The sequence below is a fragment of the Sapajus apella genome, unplaced genomic scaffold (assembly GCF_009761245.1).
Source record: "Sapajus apella isolate SASKATOON/1434 unplaced genomic scaffold, GSC_monkey_1.0 scaffold178, whole genome shotgun sequence".
Taxonomy (NCBI): domain Eukaryota; kingdom Metazoa; phylum Chordata; class Mammalia; order Primates; family Cebidae; genus Sapajus; species Sapajus apella.
The window spans coordinates 552,438-568,552 of NW_022437118.1; the positions used below are offsets into that span (position 1 = coordinate 552,438).

Genomic DNA, 16,115 nt, shown 5'->3' on the forward strand with positions numbered 1-16,115 from the left:
TCTCATGCTTTCCTTCACAGAGGTCCCTCCACCTTTTAGAGACTCTGATCTGATGATCCCCTGGGCTGCAGCACCTCCCTCCTCTCCTTCCCCTGCTTGGCAAGGGAAAGCTCAGAGTGGGTATGTGGGAGGGCAGGCAGCTTTGTATGTAAGGAAGGCCACAAACAGCAGTAGGGTAAAAACAGCCCAGAGACAGCATGAGAGAGCCTTTGTGGGTGGAAATTACACACCCAATAATAGGCACACGAACAGAGGGGAGCCTCCTTTGGAATGCCACCTGTCCTGATGGTGAGCAGGTAGGCAAGCACTTAGCCAAGTGGGGGCACCTGCTGCATCAGGCACAGCAATCGCACGTGGGAACGTAATTACGCACACTGGGATGAAAGGTGGTGACTGAGTTCTTGGAGAGGACAAGAGACTGTTTCCTGGAATAGGCCATTGTGAAGCCTGTAAAGGAGCAAAGCTACTGCTCTTGGTTCTCAGTAGAAATGGGTGGGTGCAGCAAGTCAGTGAGCAGTGATGGAATCACCCCTGATGATGGCAAAATAGCAGCACCTCGGTCTTCCGCTTCCCACCATCCGCCCCTAAAGGAGGCCACACAGGAGTTTCCTCCCACACCTTTTCTCCTTCTGACTGACCCTGCTGCCGTAGCAGGTACCATGCTTAGGCAGTAAACTGGGCCACAGATGTTTTTACTGGCAGTACCCGGAGAATGGGAGGGGGCAACCTACACAGGTTGGGAGGTGCAAGTGCGGAGCCTCTTTACTTGGTCACTTGACACAACCTGCCACCCTGATAACCTGTTCATCTCAGCTTCCTTTCTTAGCTGTGGCTTCCGTTTGGAGCCAGCGCATCTCTGGGCTTTCCTGGGCTGGAAAAAAGCAAGGCCTCTTCTTTCTTCTGTTGGTGTGCCCCACGCATCACCTCTGGACGCAGAGACAGGGCAGGTCTCTGACATACTGTCTTTGGCACTCATTCTCATGCAGCTCCCCAGTGCACCCCTCTTTCTTTCTCTCGGGGCCTTTCTGCCAGAACAATTATCTTCCATGGCTGCAGGCTGCCTGGATTCCTTTTTACTGATCTGCAGCTGATCAGTTAATCTGTTTCTTTCTGGGTTTCCTGCAACTTCTCTGATCTATTTCTAATTATTTGGCTTCTCAATTCAGTTTCTCTAAGAAGCATCTTTTTACTTTCAATTACCTCCCCAGAGGAACTTGCTCTCAGGTGTATGTGCATTCTTAAAAGTCTTGTATATGGTTGTGGCTCTGAGATAACCCATGAAAGCACATAGTAGGTGCTAATTATAATAAATTTTGCCTGGCACATAGTAGGTGCTAATTAAATTTTAACTCCCTTCCATACTCCTTATGGGCACACCCTTACAGATGAACACATTTATTTTAGGAACACATTTTCTCCCCACAAATTCACCATATTTAATTAAATATTAAAAGCCAAAATAGTCAATCTCAGTATTATTTAGTTATAAAAAGAATTGCACAGTGTTAGTTGGGGTGAAATTAAATAGATTAAATGTTTTAAAATAAACTTGTATACAGTCCAGGAAACAGATGTTTATTACACATAAAAAAGACCAAGTACCTTAGGAGCCCTGAGGCTTGCTAACTAGCAAAATAAGAGCAATCTAAGAAGGAAAAATATCCCAAAAGTATTGTTGTTAAAACTAGGGAATCTGGGCGGGTGCAGTGGCTTATTCCTCTAATCCCAGCACTTTGGGAGGTCATGGCAGGTGGATCACCTGAGGTCAGGAGTTCAAGACCAGCTTGGCCAGCACAGTGAAACCCTGTCTCTACCAAAAAATACAAAAATTAGCCAGGCATGGTGATACACACCCGTAGTCCCAGCTACTCAAGAGTCTGAGGCAGGAGAATCGCTACAACCCAGGAGACGGAGGTTGCAGTGAGCCAAGATTGAGCTACTGCACTCCAGCCTGGGGTACAGTGTGAGACTCGGTCTCACAACAAAAAACTGGGGGATCCCACAGAACAAAGTCTGATTCCTGGATTTAATAGTCATGGTTCCACATATTCAAGAGGGACCTTGGAAGCCCATGACACAAGCTGTGCAGGGAAGATGGGGATGGGACAGCACTGGTGACAGGGGAGTGAGTCTCCTGGGCCGCTCGGCACCTGTGAGTGGGCCAGCCTGAGTGTCCTCTGTCCTCCATCGTGGACACAGTCCTGCCTCTCAGGAAGGGAAGCAGTCTATAGAAAATGGCTCTCAAGTAAGAGGTAAAACTTGACTGAAAGTTGAGATGTTGATCAATTCATGGAGTGTGGAGTGTTAGGAAACTGATGACTCTGCGGAAATGAGATGTGGGAGAAAAAACCATAGCATTGTTGAGACATGGCCTTATTAATACACTTGGGATTGTGAGGGTATCAGGACGTACTCCTCAGTGATGTCAGGGGGCCACTGGAATTAGATGAGACAGAACAGGCCCCTTGCAAATGACTAAATCCAGTCCTTCAAGAGAAGAGAGCAGCCAGTGAATGAGTGGAGTCCCTCAACGGCCAAAGCTCAAATGGGAGCTGGGAGAAAATAATAAGAGCAGGGAGATGGAAGTAATTGTTTTCATCAGTAGTCACTGAAAAAAGAAATCAGGGTAATTCACACTCCATGTAATATTTTGGAAAGAGTTTTTTTTTTTTTTTTTTTTTTTTTTGGTGGGGGAATGGCTCAAACAAGTGGATGGCAGAAGGGAATCACTTTTTATTTAAAAAGAACTGTTGACACACCTCTTCTCAAATAAATTCTCACTTCTACCTCCATTGGCACATTTCGCAAGTTTTCAGTCTGATATGAGCCGAGAAAGCAATTAAGTTCTGTGAGGGCTGGGAGCAGACCCACATGGTTCGCCATTGTGTCTATAGCCTTGCTCTGCCTAGCACCATGCCAGGAACATAACCTGTCCTCAGGAAATGCTTCTTAAATGGATGGATGGATGGATGACAAATGAAAGAAAGATACAGGATTTAGGCAGGAGAGAGGTGGAATGAAGTTTTTATAATTTGTCTAGATGCGGGGACAAACATTTCATATATTATTCAGCAAACAGACCGAATAATAGTTTATATTTTTACAGTCCTCCGCTCTACCAACTGAGCTATCGAAGGATTCACACAATAGTTTATATTTTTAAAAAGTGGTGAGTGAACAGATCATGTTACATAATTGACAAATGGGACATAAACCAGTTGCTATACCTGGCCCTGTCTGACCCCAGCCGCTAGAGTTCTGGAGGAATCCCAGGGTGTATCTCTGGGAAGGCTGGTCAAAGACGGAAGCCACCGTATCGTATACTGATGGTGCCCAGTTCCTGAGGTCAGTCCAGCATTAGGAGGATGCCAGTCTGGGGCATTTCCACTCATTCCTGCTCTGAGTAAATAGACTTTAAATGAAAAAGTTTTAAAAAAATCAAACATATGTAATCTTTTAGGTAAGAAGCAGTGAAATTTCTGCAAGGAGACACCTTGCCTGACTCTCCCAAAGAATTTTTTGAGGGGAGAATGCAATATATGCCCAGTGGTTCGCCACATCTGCTATACATTTGAATCACCTGGACAGCTTTCTAAACATCAACCACGTCTGTGTCTCACTCTCTACTAATTAAATCAGAATTTCTGGGTGATTCTTACATTTAGCCAGAGTGGAGAACTACTGACTTAAATTTTCAAAAGGCTCTTTCTTGTTAAAATTTTGTCATAGAATCTACTTTTTAAAAACCAGTCAACATAGGATGCACTTGGTAGAGAAGACAGAAATAAAGGTAATAGATACATATCTCAGAATGGATTGAAGATTAATCATGGACCCAGTGTATCTAACAGTTTTGTAAGGCCCCTGGGGCATGATCACAGCGAAGACCTGAAGCTGCATGGATTCAGCTGCTGAGTTCTGTTTGCCAGATTCTGCATGAGGTGCTAGAGGAAGGGAGCCAGGATGCATGATACAGTTCTATCCGTGAGGTGCTCAGGGTGCTGGCAGGATAAGCCATGAGCATAACTAACTATCCCACAGGACAGAAAGTAACAAAATGCCATCAGATCATGTAAAGTGATGGAAACACTAGACAACATTGATTTCTTGTAGTAACAAAACGATGAGTGGGGTGGGCAGGACAAACCCAAGAAACCTGTGACATGGAAAAAAGAGACAGGTGAGGTTCTTTGGGGATAAGAGTGAGATGATAAAGTTAGGGGAAAGTAATCAACACTGAATTAAAGACAAGGTGGGCTGCATAGTGGACCTTATTCTTGTCCATCAAGCCTCTGACCTTCCTGACCATGTGGGGATTATTCCACCCAATGATCTTGAAGGGAGTGAGTACCCCCCATGTTGCATAATAGAAGCCCAGTGGACCAGACCTCTCTTGCTTGCCCCTTTGCAGCCCTGGTAGTGCACATGACCTACACGAGGCCATTGCGTGCTCACATTGTGACCAATGAGGCAGAGGTGAAGAGCTGGTGAGAATTCGTCCACAGGGCAGCTGGGGTGCTGGCGGTGTCTTGGCCAAGCTGTTCCTGGGGAAGAGGTTGGGTATGCCTCCAGACTTCATCCTGCCCTTTTCTGAGGCTCATCCTTTAGTTTCCTTATGATTCTATGAACCTTCAGCATCCTACAAATATATTCTTTTTTAAGCAAAGTTGTTTTTTTTTTTTCCCAATCAACTGTCCTGACTGATGTGAGATTCATCAGTCAGTCAAATTGTTCCAGTGATAATTTATGAGCCAGAAGAGAGGTCTAGCCAGCGGCTTGTGTTCAGTGTCGCTTGATGACACGAATCCAGTGCTTTGCTGATGCAAGGAAGTAAAAGATGAGGCGAGGAGAGCCTTCCTCAAGAAGGGTTCAGGTGACAAAGCTGAATGTTAAATCTAACCTGTCTGTAAGCACTGGACACATGAGTACATGGAATGTATACTTCTGGCCCCTGTGCCTAAAGTAAAGTAGAATGGAGAGGGCACCTCAAATAAGAAAACAAAGCTGCTTCCTTGTGGGTACAGATGAGTTCTGGCCCAGAAGGGTGAATTCGTGGCGAGCAGCCATGCAGCCCCCCAGCCCCTTAGCACTTTTAGCACTGGGTTAGCTGACCAGTCCTAGTAAGACCTTGGACCCCGATCTTTTGCAAGTTGGCACCAAGAACAGCTGTGCCCTGTTATTCTATCTGTTGGTGCCTTGTGGATCATGGATATCTTTCATTCATTCAGCATTTATTTTTCTGTGTTGGGCACCAAGAATTCTAGGGTAAACAAGACAGAAGACCTGCTTAAAGGAAGCCTCCAGATTAGAGGAGGGGGCACCATGATAGGTGCTATCGTAACATCACATTTGGGATGCTGTGGAGCACTGAGAAGTGGCTACTGTAGTCAGGGGAACTGGGGATGGCCTCACCGTGATGGTGAGGTTTGCGCTGAATTTTAAAGCACATTAGGAGTTTAACAGACAATGAGTAGATTAGTGGGTGTGGACAGAGCTTTCTTACAGGCAGAAAAATCATGCTGATTAGACTCTTAGTATGCAGGGTGTGAGGCTAAAGAGATCACAGACCATGAAGAGCCTTACATGTCAGGGCAGGGGGAGCCTTTGATAGGTCTGCAATGGAGACAGTGTGATCAGATTTGAGTTCAGAGAGGTCACTCCCGCAGAGGCTTATCGGGTGATTCAGAGTGAATCATCTGAATGATTTAAGCTCATCTTTAAGGGTGAGCTTAAAGGCAAGAGGCCAATGAGCATTGTAGTTGGCCAGTTTGTTCTCAAAGTGTGGTCTCTGGGAACACGTGGGGAATCCAAATTTCCAGGCCCCACCCCAAGTCTACTGAACCAGAAACTCTTAGGAGGGTCCCAGAAATTTGTGTTTAGCAAGCCCTGCAGCTGAGTCTGGCAGACACTTCATTTGAGAACCACTGCACAGTCCATATGAAATGTTGTCGATTCAGCTGAAGTCATGGAATGAATGGGGGCGAGGCTGGGAATGTGGAAACTGTATCCCAGAGATCGGATCTAGAGGACTCAGTGGATGATTGCATGGGGTGCAGGTGGGTGGGTGCTGGGGGAGTAGAAAGCCACAGGAACAGGCTCTGGCACTGGCTAATAAAACCACTTCTCACACAGGTATCCCTCGTGGGCTTCCTGTTCCTTTTGGGCTTATACATCTCGTCCCTGGCTTCCTGTATGGGAGGACTTTATGGAGCTCCCCGCATCCTGCAATGCATTGCTCAGGAGAAAGTGATCCCTGCACTTGCCTGTCTGGGACAAGGGGTGAGTCATCCTCTTTTTTTTTTTTTTTTGAGAAACATGTTTTGCTGCTAACTTGATTGTTGGCTCATAATTGGTTAAGCTTTTCTGATCTGAGCCTCTGATCAATTTCTTTGGGGTGACATAGAAAAGAATGCAGAGGTCATTTCTTTCAGCCCTTTCCTCTGGCTGGCTTAGGTTAGGGCCAAGTAGATGAAGCATCTTAAATGTCACAGCCACCCAGCCCTTTAGCCCCCTTAGCACTTTTTTTTTTTTTTTTTTTTTTTTGAGACAGAGTCTCATTCTGTCACCCAGGCTGAAGTGCAGTGGCACGATCTCAGCTCACTGCAACCTCCACCTCCGGGGTTCAAGTGATTCTTCTGCCTCAGCCTCCTGAGTAGCTGGGATTACAGGCATGGGCCACCATGCCCAGCTAATTTTGTATTTTTAGTAGAGACGTGGTTTCTCCATGTTGGTCAGGCTGGTCTTGAACTCCCGATCTCAGGTGATCTGCCCACCTCGGCCTCTCAAAGTGCTGGGATTACAGGCAAGAGCCACTGTGCCACTGCGCACTGGTTTAGCTAACCAGTCCCAGTAACATCTTCTACCCTGAGCAGCATAAAAATGCAGTGCCCCATCCTTTAATAAAAATGAATTCCAATCCTCCAGGTTTAGCATAGAAGAAAGCATGTTTTGGTCAGGAGGTGAGCTGGTTCTTGCAGCTCTAACTGCCCTCGAAGCTCACCTGCCCCTTGGGGGTTGCTGTTTGATGATTTCTCATACCTCTGGCCTCTAGGGTTCCTGTTAACCATGGCAAACCAAACCTTAACTGATACATAAAGGACAGCTCAGTTGAGTCATGGCTGGAATGATTAAAATAGACATTCCTATAGCCTAGGGGAGGACCAAAGAGACATAAACAGAGACTCCCACTTCCCAATAATATGGTTTGCAAGCTGCAGTTTATTTTTGTCTTGTTGGGGTACCACTAAGGGCCTCCCCATCCACTTCCAGTTTGCAGCCTCCCTCTGGTTTCGGGAACACATCTTTGGAACTTATCTTTGATTTCTTCCTTTACCTTCCTCCAAAAATACAGTTTTGTTTTGGAAATAGTTTGAGATCCTATTAGACATCCACTGGAAATGGTGAGTAGGCAGGTGGATATGTAAGACTGGCTTTCAGGTGAATGTTTTAGGCTGGAGATTCAAATTTGGAAGTCGTCAGTATAACGCCGGTATTCAAAGCCGTGAGCCTCGTTGAGCTCACCAAGGGAGGGAGTACAGATAGAGAAGAGGTCTGAGGATGGAGCCCAGGGCTGCTTTAACTGTGGAATTCAGAGATGTGAAGAGCCAGCCGCAGAAACCAAGGAAAAGCAGTCAGTGAAGAGGGAGGTGAATCAGGAGAAGTGAGGCAAAGAAAGGGTTTCAAAGAGGAGGGAGTTGCCAGCTGGGTCAAAGAACACAGGGACTGAAGTGACTGTTGCTTTTGGCCCAAGAACTATGTCAGTGACTGTGATGAAGAGCTCCTGGGAGTGGCAGCTAGCACCTTTTTTCCACTCCTATCCACCAGAAGGTCACCATAGCCACCTCCATGAATAACAGGCGTGTGTAGTGTGTGTGCATGAGCATGTGTGCATGTTTAGTGTCAGAATTCCCCTCCTCCAGCCACCAGTGATTCTGCTGTGTCTTCTGGAATCTGCCTCTTCCTGGGAAGAATCAACTTTGTATCTCTTTGACTTTCTATGCTGGTATTAAAACCCAATGAAAGACAAAAGGAGGAAATATTTGGGATGTCACCATTCCATAATAATGCCCAATGTTCATAGTTATTCATACAGGCTGGGCACGGTGGCTCATGCCTATAATCCCAACACTTTGGGAGACCAAAGTGGGCAGATTGCTTGAGCTCAGGAGTTTGTGACTGGCCTGGGCAATATGGCAAAACTCCTTCTCTACAAACAATACAAAAATTACCCACATATGGTGCTGTGCATCTGTAGTCCCAGCTACTCAGGAGGCTGAGGTGGGAGGATGGCTTTAAGCCCAAGAGGCAGAGGTTGCAGTGAGCTGAGATCACACCACTGCAGTCCAGCCTGGGCAACAGAGCCAGACCCTGACAAAAAAAAAAAAAATAAAGTTACTAATACAACTAATATCTGTGAAGCCTACTGCATGTCAGTGTGTGTGAAGCATTTCACATGTATGAACTCTGATCTCACAGTAACCCCATGAGTTGAATATTATTATCTCAAGTTTATAGATGAACAACTAGTTGGGGAGAAGTGGCTGAGCCATTATGAGCGGTGTTTCTATCCTATAACTTCTGAAATCTCTGAAGCATTCTATCTGAAATTTTATGGTGCTGAATGTTATTTTTGTTGCTGCAGAAGGGACCAAACAAAACACCTGTGGCTGCCATCTGCCTGACCAGCTTGGTGACCATGGCCTTTGTCCTTGTGGGTCAGGTGAACATTCTGGCCCCCATCGTCACCATCAACTTCATGCTGACATATGTTGCAGTGGACTACTCTTACTTCTCCCTGTCCATGAGTTCCTGTAGCCTGCCCCCAGTGCCTGAGCCAGTGCTCAGGGAGGGCCCGGAAGGCCTCCATTGCTCTGAGCACCTGCTCTTAGAGAAAGCTCCCAACTATGGCTCTGAGGGACCTGCCCAAAGTGTCTTGGAGGGCACGCTGCTGGAATTCACCAAGGACATGGATCAGCTCTTCCAGCTAACCAAGAAGCTTGAGAGTAGCCGGCCCAGGCAAGGAGAGAGTAACAGGACCCCAGAGAATCAGAAGAGGAAAGGCAAGAAGGCAACCAAGCAGACCCTCCAAGATAGCTTCCTCTTGGACCTCAAATCCCCTCCTTCTTTCCCTGCCGAGATCTCTGATGGGTTGTCCGCTGCCTCCTGGGAGGGGCGGGAGTCCTGCTGGAACAAGCAGACTTCCAGGAGTGAAGGGACTCAGCCTGGGGGAACATATGGAGAGCAACCTGTGTCTGAGCTGTGCAACCAATCTGAGCCCAGTGGAGAAGGTGAGAGCTCTGTCATCACACTGGGGTCTCTTATTTGGGGATGACCACCGATTATCCTACCTACCCAGTTATCACAAACCAGTTATAGCTGGGTTTAAAATCCTTGTTAATTTTCTGCAGTATTTATTTTAAAACCTTATATTCAGGTATCAGCTGAATTATTTGTAATTCTACTCTGTTATACGTAGTTAAGTTTAAACAGTGATTTTTATCTACTCCTGTGTATTAGACCTGGGAGCCACAGCTAGTAATTGGGTATCAACCTCTTTCACTCAAAAATGAACTGAAGTATAATGCCAATGCAAGTAAAATCAACCTCTCCTTACAAGAGAAGTGGAAGTGTGTTGTGATAAACTATGTGTCAAGGACACAATGTTTTCTTTATGGAAGATGAATCTCCCAAACCAGGCAAGAGGGGATGGAGGGAAGGTGGCTTAAGCTTTGTTTTCTCAAATCTGTAAACACAGAGACACAGAGACAGACACTCACAGAGAGGCATACAGGGCATGAGAAATTCTGAAAGTGAGAACTCACATTTTCAAGGGCCTACCATATTCCAGGTGCTTTACGTCTATTACTTTGTGTAATATAATAGATATTAGCATTTTACATCTTACAAATGAAGACCTTGTGTCCCCATGAGGTCACAGGGAAGACTCTGAGCTGATTCTTTGCACAGCTGGACATCACCCTGCATTGTATTGTCTGTATTTGAGGCCCATGTACTTTCCTCTACATTATGCTGCCCCTGGAGATATAAACACACAGGTGTGGGCAAAGAGGAGGAGATGAGGAACACAGAAGGAGATATGTAAAAGCTAGTGTTTTGGCTGGGTGCGGTGGCTCATGCCTGTAATCCTAGCACTTTGGGAGGCCAAAGAGGGCGAATCACTTGAGGTCAGGAGTTCGAGACCAGCCTGACCAACATGGTGAAACGCTGTCTCTACTAAAAATACAAAGAATTGGCCGGGCATGGTGGCAGGTACCTGTAATCCCAGCTACTCATGAGGCTGAGGCAGTAGAATTGCTTGAACCTGGGAGGTAGAGGTTGCAGTGAGCCAAGATCACGCCACTGCACTCCAGCCTGGGTGACAGAGTGAAACTCCATTTCAAAACAAAAACAAAAACAAAACAAATCCCCCAAAACTAGTGTTTTACATTTTCTTTTTTTTTTTTTTGAGATGGAGTTTCACTCTTGTTACCCAGGCTGGAGTGCAATGGTGCGATCTCGGCTCACCACAGCCTCCGCCTCCTGGGTTCAGGCAATTCTCCTGCCTCAGCCTTCTGAGTAGCTGGAACTACAGGCGCGCACCACCGTGCCCAGCTAATTTTTGTATTTTTAGTAGAGACAGGGTTTCACCTTGTTGACCAGGATGGTCTCGATCTCTCGACGTGATCCACCCGCCTCAGCCTCCCAAAGTGCTGCGATTACAGGCTTGAGCCACCACGCCCGGCCTACATCTTCTTGGAAACCTGTTTTTCCTTCTTTGCCTCTAAATTGCTGGGAAGCTTTTAATTAAAAATTTAAATTTATTTTATTTTAATCAATGTAATAGCTATAATTTAATAAGCCAAATAATATTAAAAGTCACATAATCAGAAACAGTAGTTACTACTCTTTTATACCACCCCTTTTACTCTTCTCTTCTCCCAGTCCCATTCCCAGAAAATCCCACTTTGAACCAAAAATTTGCCTCTTCAGTTAATCTGTTACTAAATAATGTATTTGCATTGCTGCTTCTTGATATGTCAGTTTCCAACATCATCTTTTGACTTCCTCTTATGGTAAATGAGGATTTGGTACGATCTTAGCTCACTGAAACCTCCACCTCCCAGGTTCAAGTGATTCTCCTGCCTCAGCCTCCCAAGTAGCTGGGATTACAGGCACCCGTCACTACACCCAGCTAATTTTTGTATTTTTAGTAGAGATGGGGTTTCACCGTGTTGGCCAGGCTGGTCTCGAACTCCTGACCTCAAGTGATCTGCCCACCTCAGCCTCTCAAAGTGCTGGAATTAGAGGCATGAGATACTGCGCCCTGCCTGGATTTAATTCTTATATGCCACTCTGACATCTCCTCATCTAATGCCCCCAGTGTAGTTATCCCACAGTTTTGTTTGTTTTAAAATTAAAAGCTAGTATTCTTGTTATCATGACTAGGTAACTATTGCTCATTTATGAGCCATATGTTACACTATGATTACATTTCCTTTTTTGTTCAACTTTTGCTGTTTCCTGGTGTTAATAATTGCCTTAGTTTTTTCTTTGCTTGATTTTCTGTCATCATTTTTCTTAGGCTCTGGCAGATCTGTCAAATGCTCCAATTCTTCAGAAATATATTCACTTCTTTCCCTGGTCTGTCCTATGGCTCCATCCTTCTGTTCCACTCGAGATTGTTCATTTGCTAGGTCTGCTACAAAGCTGTTGTCTTAGAATTCCTCTTGTTACCACACTTGTGTGTCAGATCCAGGAAATAAGAAATTTCTTAGAAAATTCATGCTTTCACATAGTCTTTCTTTGATAATTCCCCACCCCCATCCCCCCATCCCTGCTCTATCATCTCAATTTTGTATCTTCTTTTTTTTTTTTTTTTTTTTTTGAGACGGAGTTTCACTCATGTTACCCAGGCTGGAGTGCAATGGCACAATCTCGGCTCACCGCAACCTCCACCTCCTGGGTTCAGGCAATTCTCCTGCCTCAGCCTCCTGAGTAGCTGGGATTACAGGCACGCGCCACCATGCCCAGCTAATTTTTTGTATTTTTAGTAGAGACGGGGTTTCACCATGTTGACCAGGATGGTCTCGATCTCTTGACCTCGTGATCCACCCGCCTCGGCCTCCCAAAGTGCTGGGATTACAGGCTTGAGCCACCACGCCCGGCCTAATTTTGTATCTTCTTAAATGGCTCTCCAGTTTTCTTTTCTTTTCTCTTTCCTATTGTTCATTTATTTGTTTTGGTTTGGTTTGGTTTTTTTCTGGGATATTTCATAGATTTTCTCTCCCAAGTCTTCTAATGATTTTTTTTAATGTTGATTATATCAGTCATGATTAGTTTTGACCGAGCATAATAAAAAACACAAAATAATAGCAACTTCATCGAGTGCATTCACAAGGAGCTAGAGGTGGGCAGCCCAGGGCTGCCATGGTAGCTCTATGGTCCTAAGTGACCCATGCTCTTCTATCACTTGCTTTACCATCATCCTTAGTAGATTGTCCTGTGATCCAGCATGTACTTGCTGGGGTCATCCCATTACATTTATATTCCAGGCACTGGAAAAAAGGGAAGGGCAAAAGGGCAAAAGGGTGAACCTCTAAACTGAGTCATTTGGAGGAGGCTTCCTCAAAAGTTCCTTTCCACATGTCTCATATTTCATTGGTTGGAATTTAGTCATGTGATTACAACAAACTGCCAAAGAAGGCTGAGAAATTGTTTTTTAACCGGTCATATTGCTACTTCACATAAAATTATGTGTTGCTTTCTTTTTTTTCCTAAGAAAGAAGGAGAGATAGGGTAGCAACTATCAGTCTGTGCCACAATTATCCAGTTTTAAATTTCTAAATTTAAAAACTGGTTGTAATCTAATTTTTCCTTACCTTTCTTTTTTTCAATTTAACCATTATCTATTTTTGTTCTATGGGTACAATGGCTTATCTTAGCTCTATGATAGTATTATTTATCTTCCCCTTTAAAATTTTCTTCCTGGGGCTGGACATGGTGGCTCACACCTGTAATCCTAGCACTTTGGGAGGCTGGGGCAGGAGGATCACTTCAGGCCAGGAGTTCGAGATCAGCCTAGGCAACATAGTGAGACCCCACATCTACAAAAATTAAAAAGGAAGTTAACCGGGCATGGTGGCATGTGCCTGTAGCCTCAGTTATTCCAGAGGCTAAAGTGGGAGGATCTCTTGAGTCCAGAAGTTCAAAGTTACAATTAGCTATGATCACTCCACTAAACTCCAGCCTGGGTGACAGAGCAAGACCCTGTCACTAAAAATAAAGGTAAAAATAATTGTAAAAAGTTTTTCTGCCCCTTTCACTGTTCCTGTTTTCTTTAATTCTTTTCTCTTTGGTTTGGCGCTCTCTCTCTCTCTCTCTCTCTCTCTCTCTCTCTCTCTCTCTCATCTTGGAGGCTTTTACTAAAATGTCCATTGATTTCTTTTTGTACTTAAAAGTGAAATACTGGCTGTACACGGTGGCTCATACCTGTCTTCCAGCACTTTGGGAGGCTGAGACAGGAGGAACGTTTGAGCCCAGGAGTTCAAGACAAGCCTGGACAACATAGTGAGATCTGGTCTCTATAAAAAATGTAAAAAGTTAGTGGGGTATAGTGGCACATGCCCATACTCTCAGCTACTTGGAAGGCTGAGGTGGGAAAATGGCTTGAGCCTGGGAAGTTGAAGCTACAGTGAGTGGTGATTACATCGCTGCACTCCAGCCTGGGCAACACAGTGAGACCCTCTGTCTACAAAAATTTTTCTTTAAATGAGCCAAGCGTGATTGCACATGTCTGTCATTCTAGCTACTCAGGAGGCTGAGGTGGGAGGATGGCTTGAACCTGGGAAGTTGAGGCTGCAATGAGCCATCATCCTGCTGCTGTATTCCAGCCTTGGGGACAGAGTAAGGCTCTGTCTCTATTTTTTTTTAAAGTGAAGTACTAAAAAACTGTTTAGAAGAGCTGCGTACATTAGCAGGGCTTGTTGATTGGGGCACCTTGCTGTAGAATAAGGAGGAATGGGCTAGCGTTTTTACTAGAGGATCCACAAATGTGAATGTCTAGAGGTTTTTCCCTTGGGCTCTTCAGTGTGTTCCTCTAGAGGAGAGTTCTTTAATCCCTTGCCCGAGGGACACACAGATAGGTACTTGTATTCTGGGAACAGGATAGGATGAGTGAGTTGGAAAGGTGTCTCACTGTTTAGGGTATAGATGTTCATTTAATTTCCTGGCTTCAAGTTCCATTTTCCCACTCTTTGCTGTGTCTGCTGTGCCACGTTTGGGTACTCTCTGGCTTGATTTTTTTCAAAGGAAAGTCCCCTTGGGGAGGGAATTGAGCAACAGAAGGGGTTGTTACTTGGCTTCATAGGCAGAGAAAAGCATCTTGGTGTACAACAAATATAGACCTCCCACCAGCCCCCTATACTTTACCACTGGATAGAATGTGGTGCTTCCTGGTCCTGAATCTGGTCTGCCAGAATGAACTGGGCTGCTCTCCATCAGCGCCCGCTCTGGAGGTCCTAGGGCTCATTCTCCTCTGCTCTGCTCAGTCTGTCACCACTGTCACCTTTCCATCTTCCAAGACTTGTTTTTATTTTTCCTCTCTCATTCTCTTTGTGTTTGTGGGTTTATGCCTGTTTCATTCCTTTTCTGTCTTCTCAGTGGGCTTTCAGGAGAGATGTGGTCAGTCTGCAATGTTTAATCAAGGAAGTGGTTGCTGTCCAGTTGCCCAGTCTTAGAAATGTCATAGGTGTTTCTGACCATTCCCTTTCTCCCCTTCCCTGCTGCCTGATTTTGGTGCAGACCCTCATCATCTTGTACCTGGACTCCTACTACGTTTCTAAGACTTTCCCCCGTCCCATTTCTCCTTCATGCTGCTCACCGAATGATCTTTCTAAAATAAAACTCTCATCACATCTGTCCTACTTAAAAACCCTTGCTGGAATCTAACCCCTTCTTGGGAAGTCCCAGACTGTGTGTGCTATGTAAGGTTCTTCACAACCCAGCCCTAACCTATCTTCCCTGCCACTCTTCTCATGACAACCCATGCACTGTATGTTCCACTTACGCCCAAACTGATGTCCTAAACACACCACGTTCTTTATCCCTTCCTGCCTTCATACACCCTGTTCTGCCTCCTGCTATTGCTTCACCTGCCCCTTCTCCATCTGGTAGACTCTGACATCATTTAAAATCCATCTGACTTTTAAGACCCACTTTCACCTCTTCTAGAGAAAGATTCTCTGATGTCTTTCACTGTACCACCATAACACTTGATTCATATTAATAATATAAACTATTACCCCATATTTATGTCACATCATATTTATATCACATTTGTTTACACATTTATCTTTCGGTTTATTTGTCTAAAGAAAATAAATATTAATCTCATTCGTTTGCCACTAGACTGTCCAATTCCTTTGTTTGCAAATCCATGTCTTTTCACCTTTATACTCATCACAGTATTCTCACACAGTACCCATAATGCAGCAAACATAAAGCCTACTCGAATTGACAAGCAATTGAGCAAATATTCTAAAACACTGAAGCACTGATCAAATAGAAAAGGTTAAACTATTATAAGAACCTAATCATTGACAAACCAGATGCTATAAAATAATAAGAATGAAATCACGATTGAATAAATATTTCTGAGAGCATGGACTTTAAAAATTAACTTGAGGCTATATTTTATACCTTGTATACACATGAATTCTTTGCTTATAACAGCTGTGCAAGAGACAGATTTCTGACTATGTAGACATCATCAAAAACAAAAGGGATCTGATTAAATAGAAATAAAGAAACATTTGCACAACACAGTGTCAAAGAAGGAAACGATTGTTTTGATGAACACAACTGATAAAAGCATACCTTCCAAAGCATATTATCTTTAAAGACAGGAAAGTCAAAATCTAGGTTTTACTGAAAAGATATCAAGTGAGATGAATACAAAGTTTAACATTTGAAAAATCAGTGCTCAGACTCATTCATGTCTATTCAACAAATGAATTTTTGTTAAGTATAATTAGTAGCTAAAAATAGCCAGCATTTATTGAGCATATCCTATGTGCCTGGCAGTGAGATTAGTACTTAATATGGATTATTTCATTAAA

At 44.4% G+C, this 16,115-nt stretch overlaps 1 protein-coding gene across 3 annotated transcripts in view; it reads left to right on the forward strand.

The window, feature by feature from the left end:
- Positions 1-16,115, forward strand: part of SLC12A8 (solute carrier family 12 member 8) — a 140,239-nt gene that overhangs the window by 106,847 nt on the left and 17,277 nt on the right. Inside the window, exons 9-10 of one of the 3 annotated variants that reach the window (XM_032268303.1) lie at positions 6,133-6,279; positions 9,137-9,287. In XM_032268303.1, the coding sequence (XP_032124194.1) occupies positions 6,133-6,279; positions 9,137-9,287 (298 nt within the window). Of the gene's footprint in view, positions 1-6,132; positions 6,280-8,641; positions 9,288-16,115 lie in introns of all 3 variants that reach the window. The other 2 variants (XM_032268301.1, XM_032268302.1) reach the window with 2 other exon arrangements.